Raw genomic sequence first — 15,260 nt, forward strand, 5'->3', positions numbered from 1 at the left:
GTGAATGAACTACACACCAACAGATAAGTCCATACATAATAAATTCTGGCCAACCTTAAAACTCTTTGTACCGTATTCCAGTAAAATCCAACCAAGTAAGTAACTAAGTACTCGAGAACTCTATCATTCTCAGGCACCAGTTACGAATTTGAAATTACAATTAAGACAGATCACAAAATACAATTAAAGCTGAACAACAAAACAAACACAAGAAAACTGAGTACAGCCTGACATTTACCTACATCGATCCTGGCCTATTTAAAGGCCTCTGCTTTCTCCTGCAGACAGCAATGGCAAGGCAATCTTCCCACTTCACAAAATTTAGGGGGAAAAAAAAAAACTTACAACTTGATTAATCTAAATTTGCTTAGCCTGGGAACAAATTTTACTCAAACTCAAAGAAAGAAGGTTAATTGTGAGTATTCGGTGCTTTTTTTAAAAAATTATGTGGGCAGGCCAAATTCTTAAGTTTTACTATATGATTAAATCCAACAAGGCATTCAGTTAAAAACATTTAATTCCTCACAGATCACAGAGAGAACCATAGTTATATAGATAAGTCATAGCCGGTTAGCAGGTGTTTTAGGTAAGTTGTAATGTGAACACAGTGTTTTAATTAGAATACAATGTTTATTCGTTCAGTAAACATTTGCAGCCTCAATATCCTAGGCAGAGCCTTAAAGACAAAGTCAGAGAAGGGTCTATCCTGCCCTCAAGAGGAGATAAAACAGGTACATACCTAAATACAAGGTAGAAAGTGTAAAGGCCTCGGAGAGTGGAGCTGTGCAGACAAAGCATTTCAGGAGGGAGGTGGGAGCTGCTACTCTGACACAGAAACAGAACCTTTTCCATCACACAGCAAGTTCATAACAGCGCTCCTAGGCTCACAACAGCAACCTAGGAGACCAGATGTTTTCCTGCTATCACAGATGAGGAAACTGAAGCAGAGAAAGGTTGATCGTGTTCCAAAATGACACATAGTTAAAGGAAAAATCAGGACTCTTTGTATTATATTTTCTCTGGGGAAGAGTCCAACATATGGCAAGGCTTTTGTAAAAGGAAAGAGTATTTTGGTATTGCAAGTAATCGCATCCTCATGTATGTATGTGCATATTATATGTGTGTGTGTGTGTGTGTGTGTGTGTTAACCTTAATTTCCACTAACAGGTGTGCTTAAAGCAAAGCAAAGCAACTGTGTACTATAAATATTAAAATAAATAAATAAACCTCCACTGGATTTTAACAGAATGAGAAAATAAAAGACTATTTCTTTCTGCAACAACTTGTGCTTATTTCTCCTGTAATTTTTTACCCATGTCTAAACAATATTCTAAAATTGGCCTGTTCCTGAGACCGGGCAAGTTGGTTCAGCAGATAAATATCTTTATGAAAGGGTACGTCCAAACATTTTCAAAAGACTACTAAAAATTAATGCCATCGGCTCTTCAGTTATCCAAGGGAGAGTCACCAGCAGCAGCTATTGATCAAGACATGTTGAGCCAATGAATGAATATCTGTAGGCATTTTAAAATCTCAGGCCTGTTGCTCTTTACCCATCGTTCCGCCTCCCATCACTGCCTCACCATGGTGCACGCAAGGAATGTAAATTTCAGTACAATACAATAGGACAAAATTAGGGAAGCAAGTCTGATGCAGGTGAAAATACTAATCCCAAAGATTAGAATTTCCCACACCTCTACTCTCCAAGGTTAACTCTGTAGAAGCGGCACTGTAGCACGCAACACCCGTAAAAGAAAACTGACACTTTCCGAGCAAACACTGTTCACACATATCACTTATTCCCACCCACACCTTTAATGCACGACTACCCCTAATCCGGCTAATTCGAAGAATTCAGCCTCCTCCGCCAGGAAGACTGACTTCTCCATTACAGTCTTCCTAATTCCTCTTCCCCCAAAAGAGAATTCACATTAAACAGCAACGATAAAAGGCAGAAGGTAGCGGGTTCCGATCTCCGCCGTCTCCCCCGCCCTCCCTTCGCCATGACACCCCCAGCGGTTCGGTCGCAAAGGTGAACTAGTTTGCTCTCCACGCACTTGTCCGCCTCTGTCACCCGCCCTGACCCCTTGCACACTCCCGGGCGGCCACCAACTCCGCCCCGGAGGGAGAGCAGGCCGCCACCTGCGCCGGCCCCACCCGCGGCCCCGGCCCGCGCCCGCCGCGGGCCGCGCAGCCCCCTCCCCGCGGGACACCCCGGGCGCCCCGGCCCGGCCGCAGCCCTTTCTTCCTCCAGACTCCCTGCGCCTCCCCCGCCCGCCCGGCCCCGCTCCCCGCCGGGCCCGGCTCGCCCCGGCCGCCGGGGGCGAGAGGCTGGCGGCTGGGCGGCTCCCGAGCCGCCGGGCCCGCGACGCCCCTCGCCGGCCGGGAAGCCGCCCCCGCGGCCGGTGCCCCCCGGAGCCCTCGACGGCCCCGGGCGAGCGGGGACCCGGAGGCCGGGCTGCGGGCGCCAGGCCTACTCACCGGGAGCGGGCGGAGCACGACGGCCGGCGCGGCCCCGGGCCTGAGGGGCAGGACGCGGCCCCGCGCGCAGCCCTGCCCGGGCCCCGGTCTGCGCGGCGAGCCGGGCGCTCACTCCAGCCGCCGCCGCCGCCGCTGCTTCGCCACCTCGGCCGCCATCTTGACTCAGCCCCTCTCCTCCACCCCCCCGGGCCCGGCGACCGCGGCTGAGGCGGCTCCCGCGCCGGCTCCTCCTCCTTCCGGAGGCTGGGAGGCCGACTCCCTCCGCGGGCCGAGCTGCCCCGGCCGCCCGCGCCCGGCCCCCCGGCGGCCCCCCGGCGGCCCCCCTCGCTGCCATCGCGTCCGAGCCTCCCCGCCGCCGTGGGAAAGGGCAGGCCGCGAGGCCGCGCCCCGGACCTGCGAGCCGCGGCTGCGGGCGGGAGAGAAGCGGGGGCCCGGGGGCGCGCGGCCACCCGCCCCGCTGCTTCCCGGGCTCGGGCCGCATTCGCAGCGGGCCTCCCGGAAAGGCCGCGCGAGGCCGGCCCGCCCGTGATGCCGGCCCTCCCTCCGGCCCCTCCGAGGAGCCCGGGCCCTCGCGCCCGCCAAGGGCGCTCTCGGCCTCACGCTCGCAGGGAACTGACCGGACGGGCCTCGCCACCGCGCACTTTTCCTTTCGAGAAGCCGCCACTCCACATCCCAGGATCAGGGAGGAGAAACAGAGTCGGTGTCCACCCGGAGAATTACGAGAAAGTCCGGGTTTTAAGAGACGAGTGATAAAATGGTGACGTGAAGAGAGGAGGAACTCGCACTCAAGATGTTGGGGGTTCTTTTCAGACGTTTCCCCTTAAGCACTGTGTGGACGGCAAGGGGGTCGGCTCAGCCCTGACACCCGGCGGGCACGAGAGCTCGTAAACGCCGCGTAAAGTGGCGGGAGCCCGTGCGGAGGGCCGGAGGCGTCCGTGTCAGAGCACACAGCCCGACGCGTGAAGCCTCCGGCCGTTGGGGCTGCACGGCCGGCCGGACTCACGCTCGGAACGCGGTTTCCGCGAGCGCACTTTTCCCGCCGGAGTCGGCCCGGCGGCGGCCTCCCCTCCTGCGCAGGCGCAGTGCCTCGGCAGCGCATGGAAGTGGCGGGCGCGCTGCTGTGCGTGGCCGCGGCGGTCCTGACATGGGGCTTCCTCTGGGCGTGGGCCTTCTGGGAGCGAAGGCAGAGCCCGGAGCTGGCCGGCCTGCCGGGAGGCGGAAGCCGGACCCTCCTGGTGACCGCGCACCCCGACGACGAGGCCATGTTCTTTGCTCCCACCATCCTAGGCTTGGCCCGCCTGCGGCACCGGGTGTTCCTGCTCTGCTTCTCCGCAGGTAGGAGGCTGACGGCGGGGCGCGGGGAGCCGGGCTGGGAGGCTGTGGAGGCGCTAACCTGTTCGGGGAACACACTGCAGGTCCCTTCTCTGGGCCCTGGCCTGGGGACGGCGGGGCCGGCTTCCCAGGCGAGCCGGGGGCGCGGGCAGCGTGCGAGCCCCGCTCTCCGCTGGAGGGTCGGCGGGCGCGCGAGGGCCCTCGCCTGTGCTCGCGCTCGGCGCCTGCACCTGCGGCGAGGACGGCGGCTGCGGTCGGCGCTCGGCGGAGCCCCTTCGTTTCCCGGAGGGCCGAGGACAGCGAGCACGCAGAGCCAGGCTCAGCCCCTCGGCCCACTTGTGCTGGAGAGGTGCGTGTGTCACCTCGGAGAGGGAGGTCACTAGCCTGGAAAATCCTCCTCGAGGTCATCTTAGAGTTTAGCTCCACCCAGCTTCCACTGAAGGGCCCTTTCAAAGAGCAAGTCCTCCTCCGCCATACAGAAAAGAGGGAAAGAGAAAACAGACATGGACCACGGTACTGGATTATGCGGCGACTGCACAGCTGTGTAAATGAAATACTTGAACTGTACATATACAATGGGTGAATTTTATGGTATGTAAAATCATACCTCAATAAAGCTGCTTTTAACAAATGCCCGGTCACCTCTTTTCCCATTTGGTTGTGTTTCGTACCAGTGCTTCTTCTATACGGATCTTTCTCAAGCAAATTTTATGCCATTTTACATTTTTCACTGGATATTACTTTTTCGTTAATTTCTCAAATATTTATTAAAGATTTTTGTGCACTACTATTAAAATGGCCAAAATCCAGAACACTGACAACAACCAAATGCTGGTGAGGACGTGGAGCAAAGGAACTCTCGTTCATTGTTGAGAATGCAAAATGGTTCCGCCACTTTGTCAGGCAGTTAGCTTGGCAGTCTCGTACAAAACTAAACATACTCTTTCTTACCAAACCATCCAGCAACAGCCCTCCTTGGTATTTACCCAAAGGAGTTGGAAACATGTTCACACAAAAACCTGCACACAGATGTTTATAGAAGCTTTATTCAGAATTGCCCAAACTTGGAAGCAACCAAGATGTCCTTCAGTAGGTGAGTGGATAAATAAATTGCAGTCCATCCAGACAATGGAATATTAGCGCCAAGAAGAAATGAGCTATCAAGCCGTGCAAAGGAGGCATCTTAAGTGTGTATTCCTAAGTGAAAGAAGCCAATCCGAAAAGGCTTTGTACTGTGTGTTTCCAGATACGTGACCATCTGGAGAAGGCAGAACTGTGGAGACAGTAAAAACATCAGTGGGGATCAGGGGTCGGGATGAGAGGAAGGTTGTATAGACAGAGCACAGAGGCTTCTTAGGGCAGTGAAAATACTCTTTATGGAACTATGAGGATGAATATGTGTCATTACACATTTGTCCAAGCCCACAGAATGTATAAGACCAGGAGTGACCCCAATGTAAACAATGGACTTTAGGTGACTGTGACGTGTCAGTGTAGGTTCATCGATTGTAACGACAACCCTGTGGACCCGAAATGGGGAAAAGCATGAATTCTCTTTTCAGGGGGTTGGATTAAGGAAACTTCTCCAAAGAGGTTTTCTTTTGAGTTGGTCTTTAAAAATAGGACTTAGGTATACAGGAAATGGGGCAAGTCATTCAGGGCAGTAGTAAGAGCATAAGTAAGTCTTAGACTCGTCTGAATAATTCATTCTAACTACGTCTCCAGTTTTAAGGGGCAGGGAGAAGCAGGCAAAAATATATTTTGTTATTAGCAGTTCATTTAATCCTCAGCAATCCTATATGATAGGGATTCAACATACAAAATGTCACACATATATGTAACTTGTTTTTTCTGTTTTTTAACTGCGGAAACAATCACAAAGAAGTTGAGTGACTTGACCAAAGTGAAGAGCTGGAACGTGCAGGAGCCAGGGCCCCGTGGCTCTTTCCTGTTCTAAACCACTGCACCCCTTCTGCCTCACACATTGTCTTGTTGCTGTGGCAGTCAAGGAAATAACTAATTTGATGCCCAGAGTGTGTTCCAAGAACTACCAGTTCATCAAGCTGCTATTAAAAAACAAAAAATGTTAATACCTTGACCTGACAAGTTTAGGGAAATTAACCAGATGTGCTATCCCCTCTTTAGAGGTCCACAGTCCTTATTAGACTATCAACATCTTTGAGAAGGCTTGATATAAAAAATCCTATTTAATTTTGTTTAGCCCAGCATTTCTCCAATTTATGTAACCAGTGAAATACCTATGAGTATACACATGGGAGAAAGCCACAGTAGATAGTACGGTGTTGTAGAACACATTTGGTGGAGAACTAACACAGCCAGCTGTATGTTTCAGCAAGCTCATTCTGGTGGCACAGAGAACAGTTTGGAAGGAAAAACTGGAGTTCAGTTCAGCCCACGCTTTCCCCTCCTGACTGCACTGCCACCTCTCGTGTGTCAGAGCTCCATGTATTTCTGATCTGCATACTGTCCCTTCAGTCAGTGTGACATCCCTGTGCCAATATCATGCTGTCGCTTTTACAACAGTTATCTTAGGACCAACCCCCTGATCTGTTGTTCCTCAGGGTGTGTTTGCCATTTTTGACCCTTTTTCTTCCAAATACACTTTAGAACTAGTTTGGTCATGCTCAAGGAAAAACCGTGATGGCATTCTTATTGGAATTTCACTGACTTTATTGATCAACGTAGGGAAAATTGACAAATTTACAATATATTAAGTCGTTCTATGATTTTATGGTACATCTCATTTATATTGGACTTTTTTAATGTCCTTTAGTAGATTTATAATAAAGGCCTTATGTATATATTGAGATGAGTGGTAATTTTGTTCATTAGTCTGTTTCTCATATTCAGAGATTCTTTTTAGCAACAATTGGGTTGGCCAAAAAGTTAGTTCAGGTTTTTCTGTAACGTCTTAACGGAAAACCTTTTGGCCAACCCAATATTATACTTTCTTGTTACTTTCTCATAGTTTGACATTATTTAAATATATTCTTTAAATATATTAAACACATATCTACTTCTAATAATTCCAATTTCTGCTCTGTCTGATTCTGCTCTTTGAGTAACTCATTCTGCGTGACTTGTTTCCATGTGTTTTGTGATTTTTAATTGTAAGCACATTTCATGGAACCATACTTGTGACAAAATTTTGATGATTTATGTTCGCTTCATCCCAGGCAGCAGAGGGAACGCATCTTAGATCACTCTGTATTAAAATTTTAGACTGAGGTTTTTCAGTCCACAGAGGTAGTGTAAACTCAGGACCCAAACGCAAGTGCATCGGTTGCCTGATGCTGTGTAACAAATTACCCCAAAGCTTAGTGGCTTAAAACAGTCATAATACTTGTATCTCTCACTGTTTCATACAGAGAGCAGTTGTCTCTGCCCCACGATGGTTAGAACCTCAGCTGGAAGACCCAGAGGCTGGGGACCAGAATCATCTGGCTGGGCTAGAGATGTCTGCCAGGACATCCACATCCACTCAACCCACGCAGCCTGGGCCTCCTCACGGCCTGGTGGCTGGCTTCCTGGGCAGGCGTCTGAGAGAGCCTCCCCTCGGGGGAGCCGCTGTGGCCTGCTGTGGCCTAGCCTTGGAAAGCACGCAGTGTCACTTTTACTGTGTTGTGTGTCAAGGCTGTCACAAGTCACATCTTGCTAGGGAGTGGCAAGGTTCTAGAAGTGCATGTGGACTAGAATTATTGCAGTAGCTATTTTTGGAAAATACAGTGTGTCACACCAAGTGAAGCAAGTGTGTGGTTAACAGTTCCTGGGTGGGGTGGGACATTTTTCTTTTTTTCCTTCCGCTAGAAACAAGCCTAAGATGCAGAAGTAGCTCCACCATCTCTGTTTAGGCTGGTTTTTCCCTGGGTCACCCACTGTAGGTGTTGCCCTGTGAAGGGTCTATCTTTGTGTAGCGGTCTCCTTAGTTTGTGCCCAGGCTTTACCCCCTGTCCTGACTTCAGGCCCCTAGGTGCCCTGGCCTCAGCTCCACGCCACCTGCCTGGATCCGTGCTTACCTACTGTTCATGACTCCCAAGACAGCCATGCTTTCCTGCTAACTCAGCCACGCGGCCTGAAACTTGTTGGCCTTGTGTTTCCCGTGTTCAGGTATTCTGTGCTATGGGAGTTTCTCCAGACACCTGAGTCACTTATTTCCAAAAACAGAACTTACCAGGTCATTTTCACTACTGCTTCTTAATCGTGACTAATTATTCAACATTTTCCTTATTGAGATAAACTTAGATCCAGGCTCAAAAGTGTTAGTCTCGACTATTTTACTGTTTTCTTTCTGACCCAATACATTTGGGATTTCTAAAAATATATGATCTTAAGGATTGACTGCATCTTATTAAGAATGGGATAAATGAATAACATTTAAAATATGAATTATGTTTAAGAGAGTGATAGAAACTTCAGAATGGGACTCAACAGTTACATATCTCTGGCCCTATTTTGTTAAAAAAAATATATATATATACACACACACACACATATATATCTGTATATATATCTCGAAAATATCGAAAGCTGGGCAAGGAAGCCAGAGGACTAAAAGGACAGAGAAAAAGAATGTTATCAAAATGTTTATGACATGGCCCTCACATGGAGGGTACGCCCCGAGATGCTGCCAACCCAGGCCCTGCCCCTTCTGCCTCCTCTTTCCTGATTCTTTCCCAGAGTCCCCGCTGGCGCCCCGTGCACTCACAAACCCTGGGCAGAGTTGAGGGGAGCCTTGGTAGTCCATGACCCAAATGGGAGAGTGGCTCTAGAAGCCCCATGCCCATTCACTCACTGAGACAGGGACTTGGTCTCTGTCTTCAGCTAGAGAGAGAGGTCCTTGCAGATCCTGTCTCTTGGGCCCCTCTCCTCTCTGGCCGGTTCCATCTTCCAAACTGCTCCTCAGCGGGGCATGATCCTTCCTTCATATACGAGGGTGAGTTCAAAATTACCCACACTCTGGCTGTAGAATTTACAGAAGTTTTAATGTAACCAAGGTGCAGATAATTTTGGACTCACCCTCGCGTGTGTGAGTGTGCGCATGCGTGTGTGTGTACACATACATGTATACACACCATGATTTCTCCAGCTGGGCTCTGTGGATACCTTCTAACGGAAGAGGGCCCAGCTTTTGGGGTTTCAGCCTCCTTGGCAAACCCAGAGTCGGGCTCGAGTAACACGGCCCCCTCCCTTTATCTCTGCAGCCTAGGGTTAGTGGTTACTTCTCGCTGTCACTAAACCCTGGGTCTCCTCACTATTCCTGTTTAGCCCTGAATTTCTCCCATCAGCTACGTATCAAATTCTTTTTATTAAATTCTTACCAATGTAAATATTTGATATGGTTTCTGTTTTCCTGGGTAGACCCTAAGTGGTATAGAACCTAAACTCCCCCATTGTATAGCTGAGAAAATGTGGACCTTTTTTTCTCCCCGATACATTTCAGAATTAGCTTAGTCATGTTCAAGGAAAACCCTTGCTAGCATTCCTAAAACCCAGGAAATTAAGGAATTTCTTCAGATTCACAAAGTTGGTGGAAGGCCACGTACTGGGACCATGATATGTTTGATTCTCAACCCACTTCTAACAAATTAAAACTTCCAGGGTAGGGAAATGGGTAACCAGAGGACTGGAAGAGGGACGTCTTAAAAAATACATATGGTTTTGTTTCTTTTGATTTTTAACCATGTACCCTTTTACCTATTTAGAATAAATAAATAAAATTGTAGGGTAAAACAAATATCTGCCTTTATACATTGCAGTGTATAAATGTGGGTCTTTACAAAGTGACTTTAATTTCTATTAAATATCATTATGTTTGCCAGTTATTACTAAGTATTAGCTATCACACACACACACACACACAATGCAGTTCTATATAAAGAAATCTACATTAACGCCATTTATTTTCTGCCTTCTAGAGTAATGATCTCCAGGCTTGTTTTGGTCACATTTTCCTACTGGTGAAAGCTTTTGAGCATATACTGCCATGTCTGTTTATTTATAGTTATATTAAGTAGCTGGACTACTGAATTACAGTGTACATTATGAAACGTTAACAAAAGTTGACATTTATAAAGGACAAGGTAAAGAAATTAGGAGAAGTTCTAAAGCCTTTCCTCCACCCTAGCAGATGGTCCCGTGCACCCCACATGCACCCAGGGGACACTGTCCTAGAGGGTGCCAGTCAGGAGCTGCCGGGGGCTCCCACACATTTCCTCTGCTGACTTGCCTACGTGTTCACCAGACTTCGTGAAGATGTTTGAAATGCTCTCTGACTACAACTCCCTAACCTGTTCTGAGTTCCTCAGTTCAAACAAAGCAGCAGAACCAGCTCCATAAGCAGCCTCCCTTCTAAGCAGTTTGTCACGACTGTAATCAGAGCCTGATGTGCTCAGTCTCTGAGGTTAGGAATCCCATCTTTACTCACTACCAAAGGTAAGTAACCTTGAAACAAAATGGGAGAGGGAAACCTAAAATATAATGACCATCATAAAACTGACAATTTCGATCTGACTCTGATAGGGCTTCCTAGGTGGCTCAGTGGTTAAGAATCCGCCTGCCAATGCAGGGGACACAGGTTCGATCCCTGCTCCAGAAAGATCCCACATGCCGCGGAGCAACTAAGCCCATGCGCCACAACGATTGAGCCTGCGCTTTAGAGCCCGTGAGCCACAACTATTGAGCCCATGTGCTGCAACTACTGAAGCCCACGTGCCTAGAGCCTGTGCTCTGCAACAAGAGAAGCCACAGCAATGAGGAGCCCGCGCACCACAATGAAGAGTAGTCCCCACTCAACACAACTAAAGAAAGCCTGCGCACAGCAAAAAAAGACCCAATACAGCCAATAAAATAAATAAATTTATAAAAAAAAAACTGTGATTAGAACACTACAAAATTAAGCTGTTTTCTGGAGTCTTTTGGAGGTTAGTCCTTTTGTCAGATACAATGTGATGACTCTCTCCTATCTGGGTGCAAACAGTTCAAAATTAGCCCTAGAGTAACCCCTGCCAAAGCTGAAAGCTTTCACTTGGGAGTTTCTGAGTTTTGGAACAGTAAGCAGAGCCACTGTCTGCTGGGGCCTCGTGAGTGCCAGAGTGTGCTGACACCAGGAGGATACAGAGTGGAGTGAGACCGTGGCTTTTAAGGTCAGTGACATTTAGGAATTAATAATCAGATCGTGGAGGAACATTCCTACCTCTGAGCAGAATACTGGAAACGACTGCTCACCAGGGAATGCAGCAGAGGCTTCCCAGCAGGAGTGGCATTGGACTTCGATGGTGAGGATGAGCTGTAATCAGGAAGAAAGGAGAGGGCAGAGGTGAGGATACAGAAGCCAAGGGAAGAGAAGATTGACACGGAGCACCAAAGCAGGTGGACGTGTGTTATCACAGACTCCTTGGGAAAGCCTCAGGAGACGGCCATCATCCCCTCTTCACAGATGGAGAAACCATGGCTCAGGAGAGGTACATAACCAGCACAAAGTACACATGTGTCTTCTGCTGGAGAGTTGCAAGGGGTGCAGCAGCTAGACAGCTGCTCGTAAGGGCAATTTAAGTGCTACCAAAACGTCACTGTGTGTTATGTGTAAGGATACTAATCAGTTACCAGAACCGTTCTTGGGAAGTATAGTGTATGTGTCAGGAAAATAAAGGATTTGTCAGCTATATGGGGTGCTGGTGTGGTCCAGATCCCCAGGGACATGCTGGGGTACCTGGTTACTAAACTCCAAAGGAGGCCTTTTTCCAATAATGCTCAGGAGTAGCAGCCTCTTTAAATAAGTGCTTAACAGATATTTGAAGACTATCAGTTTAAAGGGGCCCAAACGACATACACCAGGACAAACCTCTACTTCAAAAAGATACACGCACCCCTGTGTTCACTGCAACACTAGTCACAGCAGCCAAGACATGGAAACAAATGTCCATCAACAGAGGAATGGATAAAGAAGATGTGGTACATATATACAGTGGAATACTACTCAGCCATAAAAGAATGAAATAATGCCATTTGCAGCAAATGGATGGACCTAGAGATGATCATACTAAGTGAAGTAAATCAGAAAGAGAAAGACAAACACCACATGATCTCTCTTATCTGTGGAATCTAAAACATGGCACAAATGAACCTATCTACAGAACAGAAACAGACTCACAGACATAGAAAATGGACTTGTGGTTGCCAAGGGGGAGGGATTGGGGGAGGGAGGGATTGGGAGTTTGAGGGTAGCAGATACAAAATCCTCATATACAAGATGCATAAACAACGAGGTCCTACTGTACAGCACAGGGAACTATGTTCAATATTCTGTGATAAACCAGAATGGAAAAGAATTTTTTAAAAAAAGAATATATATATATATAACTGAGTCACTTTGCTGTACAGCAGAGACTGGCACGACATGGTAAATCAACTATACTTCAGTTTAAAAAAATTAAATAATAAAGGGGCCCAAATGAATAGTGTGTCCAGGTACCCCACTTGTTTTGAGTGGTTACAGGTGGGTCAGTCCTAAATTTTTTAACAGCAAAGCCAGTGCTCAAAGCCTGTAGCGTGCGGCTGAAACGATATGGGCAGGCAGATGGATGGTCACAGGGATAGACACAGAGATGGGGAAGAATTCAGTGGTGATTCTAAAGTCTGTGCTTCCCACAGGAGTGTCTGATGGTACCCTAGTGTTGCGTTTTCTTCGGCTTTTTATCACAACCACAGAATTTTCAGGGAGCTTAACTCCTTTAGGGAACAAGACAAGAATGAGTGAACCAATAGATCGCCACAGATAAAGAAATTGACCACTGTGTGTTTGTTACCCTCAGGAAATTACTACAATCAAGGGGAGATTCGGAAGAAGGAACTCTTGCAGAGCTGTGATGTTTTGGGGATTCCAGCCTCCAACGTGGTGATCATTGACAACAGGTAAATTTATCTTCTAACAATGTGGAAATTCAGTGGCAATAAATACGCAGTGGTACACTCAGAAGGCACCAAAAACCCTGATGTGGGTGGATAAGAATATCTTATTTGAGAAGTCTACTGAAAATAGTTTCACGTTTGTTTCTAAGTGACAGTGTAGTGCAAATGAGAGCTTCTTGTCTTTAATCTTTAAAAAAATTTACTATAAAAAATTTCGAGGACTTCCCTGGCAGTCTGGTGGTTAAGACTCTACACTACCATCGCAGGGGGCATGGGTTCAGTCCCTGGTCAGGGAACTAAGATCCCGTATGCCGTGCAACCAAAAAAAAAAAAAACCCAAAAAACCTCAGAAGTGTAAAGAACAGTATGATGAGCCCTCACATGCCTGTCTTCTGAGACAATAATTATCAAGCCTTTGCTACACGTAATTCATCTGTCCCCACATAACTTCTTTTGTATGTGAAAGTCTCTCTCTTTTTTTTTTTTGCAGTGATAACTTAGCTGGGGTTTTTTTTTTTTAACTTCTACTGGAATATAGTTGATTTACAATGTTGTGTTAGTTTCAGGTGTACAGCAAAGTGAATCAGTTATACATATGCATGTATCCACTCTTTTTTTAGATTGTTTCCATTATAGGTCATTACAGAGTATTGAGTAGAGATCCCTGTGCTATACAATAGGTCCTTTTTAGTTATCTATTTCATATATAGCAGTGTGTATATGTCAGTCCCAATCTCCCAATTCATCCTTCCCATGTGTGAAGTATTTTAAAGAACACCCAACCATCAGGTTATTGCACCCCACATGCTTAGGGATACAGCTCTTAAAAAGACAGACTTTTTTTTTCATGCAGCCACAATGTCATTATCATCTGTTGAACAAAATTAATAATAACAGCGATTCCTTGGTTTCTCCAACACCCAGTCCATTTTGAGCTGCTCCAGGTAGCTCAGAAATGTCCTTTTGCAGTTGGTTTGTTCAAATCAGGATGTAAACAAAGTATACACATTGCACCTGGCTGTTCTGCGTGTCCCTCCCCCTCCCCCACCACATCACTGATGGTTGAAGAACTGAGTCAGTTGTCCTACAGAAAGATTAGTCCACCCGCTCCCTCGTGGTTTTGCCTAAATACTTCTTCTGTCCTCCATATTTCTTGCAAACTGGAAACGAACACTAACTTTCAGGCTCAAGAAGCTGTATTGCGTGCTCCCTGCTCCGTCACTTCAGGAGACCTGCACCATCCGTCTCACTCAGCGATCCGACAGTTGACGGGCAAGTGCACGTGGCAGTGGCTGCCCCTTTCCCTGTAAAGGCCCACATCTGCCTTTCAGGTAGTGCTTTCATGACTGCCCAAGTCCTTAATTAACTAGAAACTGCAAGATGGTGAGTTTCTGAAAGTCTCCTGCGTTCCAAGTGTGTTAGCTATCATCCTCCTCTAAAGCAGAAAGTTATCAACTGGGGCTGTTTAGCTACCCTGATATATAGTTTGACCCCAAAAGACAGGCTAAATGCTTAATCCTTTCCCTTCAATCGCCGTTTTCAGCATGGGAGTTGATCCCCTACATGCCGGCAATGGTAACCTATTGCTTGTTTGCTTCGTGGATGGGGTGGGCACTGCTCTATTCCATTAGGAACTTCTGTGTTCATGTGTTCGGTTTTTCAGTTTATTATGTGCTTTGATTTCTAATCATCGCCTCTTCATGTTGGCTCATACATCCTTTTGATAAGAAACTAAGAATCCAACTTAATTTACTACAGTTTTTACGTATCCCAAAGATCATACAGCTTCAGCCACATCCCCTACCTGTAAGATGCTACAGTAGGGAGGGTAGTAAACTTGTTAAAAATAAATACTTCAAGAAGCCAGTCTGAAGATTCAAGGAGACCAGGTGTCTTAGTCTGCCATGGTAAAATACCAGAGACTGGGTGGCTTAAACAACAGAAATGTTTTTTCGTGGTTTTTTTTGTTTGTTTTTCTCACAGTTCTGGAGGCTGGAAGTATAAGATCAAGGTGTAGCAGGGTTGATTTCTGGAGACGGTTTGCTTCTTGGCGTGCAGATGGCTGTCTTCTCACTGTCTACGCTCTTCCTCTTCATATAAGACCACCAGTCCTATAGGGTTAGGGTCCCACCATTATAACCTCACTTAACCTTAATTACCTCCTAAAGACGCTGTCTCGAAATACAGTCACGGTGGGGATCAGGGCTTCAATACACGAACTCTGGGAGGACACAGCTCAGTCCCTAGCAGCGTGTCACAGCAGAGTCTTTCAGCCTCTCATTTCCTAACCCAGAAAAAGCAGAGCTTTGGGAGTCTGGCTTTGGGTTATTTAGATGAGTCAAAGAGAAGAATGAAGGGGAGGAAGAGAAAGGAAAATTTTATGGAGGACCTGCACTGGAATAATAATGCTACATATAGATTAAACCATTGTTGTCAGTGCCAAAGACTATTCTAAATACATGGTCTTAAAATCTTCAAAATAATCCAGTTACTTTTCTGATGTTATAGCTAAGAAATCA

General features: G+C 47.0%; 2 protein-coding genes across 22 annotated transcripts in view; one reads left to right on the top strand and one right to left on the bottom strand.

Moving 5' to 3' along the window:
- NCOR1 (nuclear receptor corepressor 1) overlaps positions 1 to 3,231 on the bottom strand; it is a 149,989-nt gene extending 146,758 nt beyond the window's left edge. For 16 of the 17 annotated variants that reach the window (XM_057717063.1, XM_057717065.1, XM_057717053.1 and 13 more), the window contains exon 1: positions 2,482 to 2,620. The gene's annotated coding sequence lies outside the window, so the exon portion shown is untranslated. Of the gene's footprint in view, positions 1 to 2,481; positions 2,621 to 3,098 lie in introns of those variants that run through there. The other variant, XM_057717049.1, reaches the window with a different exon arrangement.
- Positions 3,232 to 3,577: 346 nt separating this feature from the next.
- Positions 3,578 to 15,260, top strand: part of PIGL (phosphatidylinositol glycan anchor biosynthesis class L) — a 45,363-nt gene continuing 33,680 nt past the window's right edge. For all 5 annotated transcript variants that reach the window (XM_057717066.1, XM_057717069.1, XM_057717068.1 and 2 more), the window contains exons 1-2: positions 3,578 to 3,816; positions 12,645 to 12,744. In XM_057717066.1, coding sequence (XP_057573049.1) covers positions 3,579 to 3,816; positions 12,645 to 12,744 — 338 coding nt within the window. In that variant the 5' untranslated portion in view covers position 3,578. The remainder of the gene's footprint in view (positions 3,817 to 12,644; positions 12,745 to 15,260) is intronic.

This window comes from Hippopotamus amphibius, chromosome 17, assembly GCF_030028045.1.
Source record: "Hippopotamus amphibius kiboko isolate mHipAmp2 chromosome 17, mHipAmp2.hap2, whole genome shotgun sequence".
NCBI lineage: Eukaryota > Metazoa > Chordata > Mammalia > Artiodactyla > Hippopotamidae > Hippopotamus > Hippopotamus amphibius.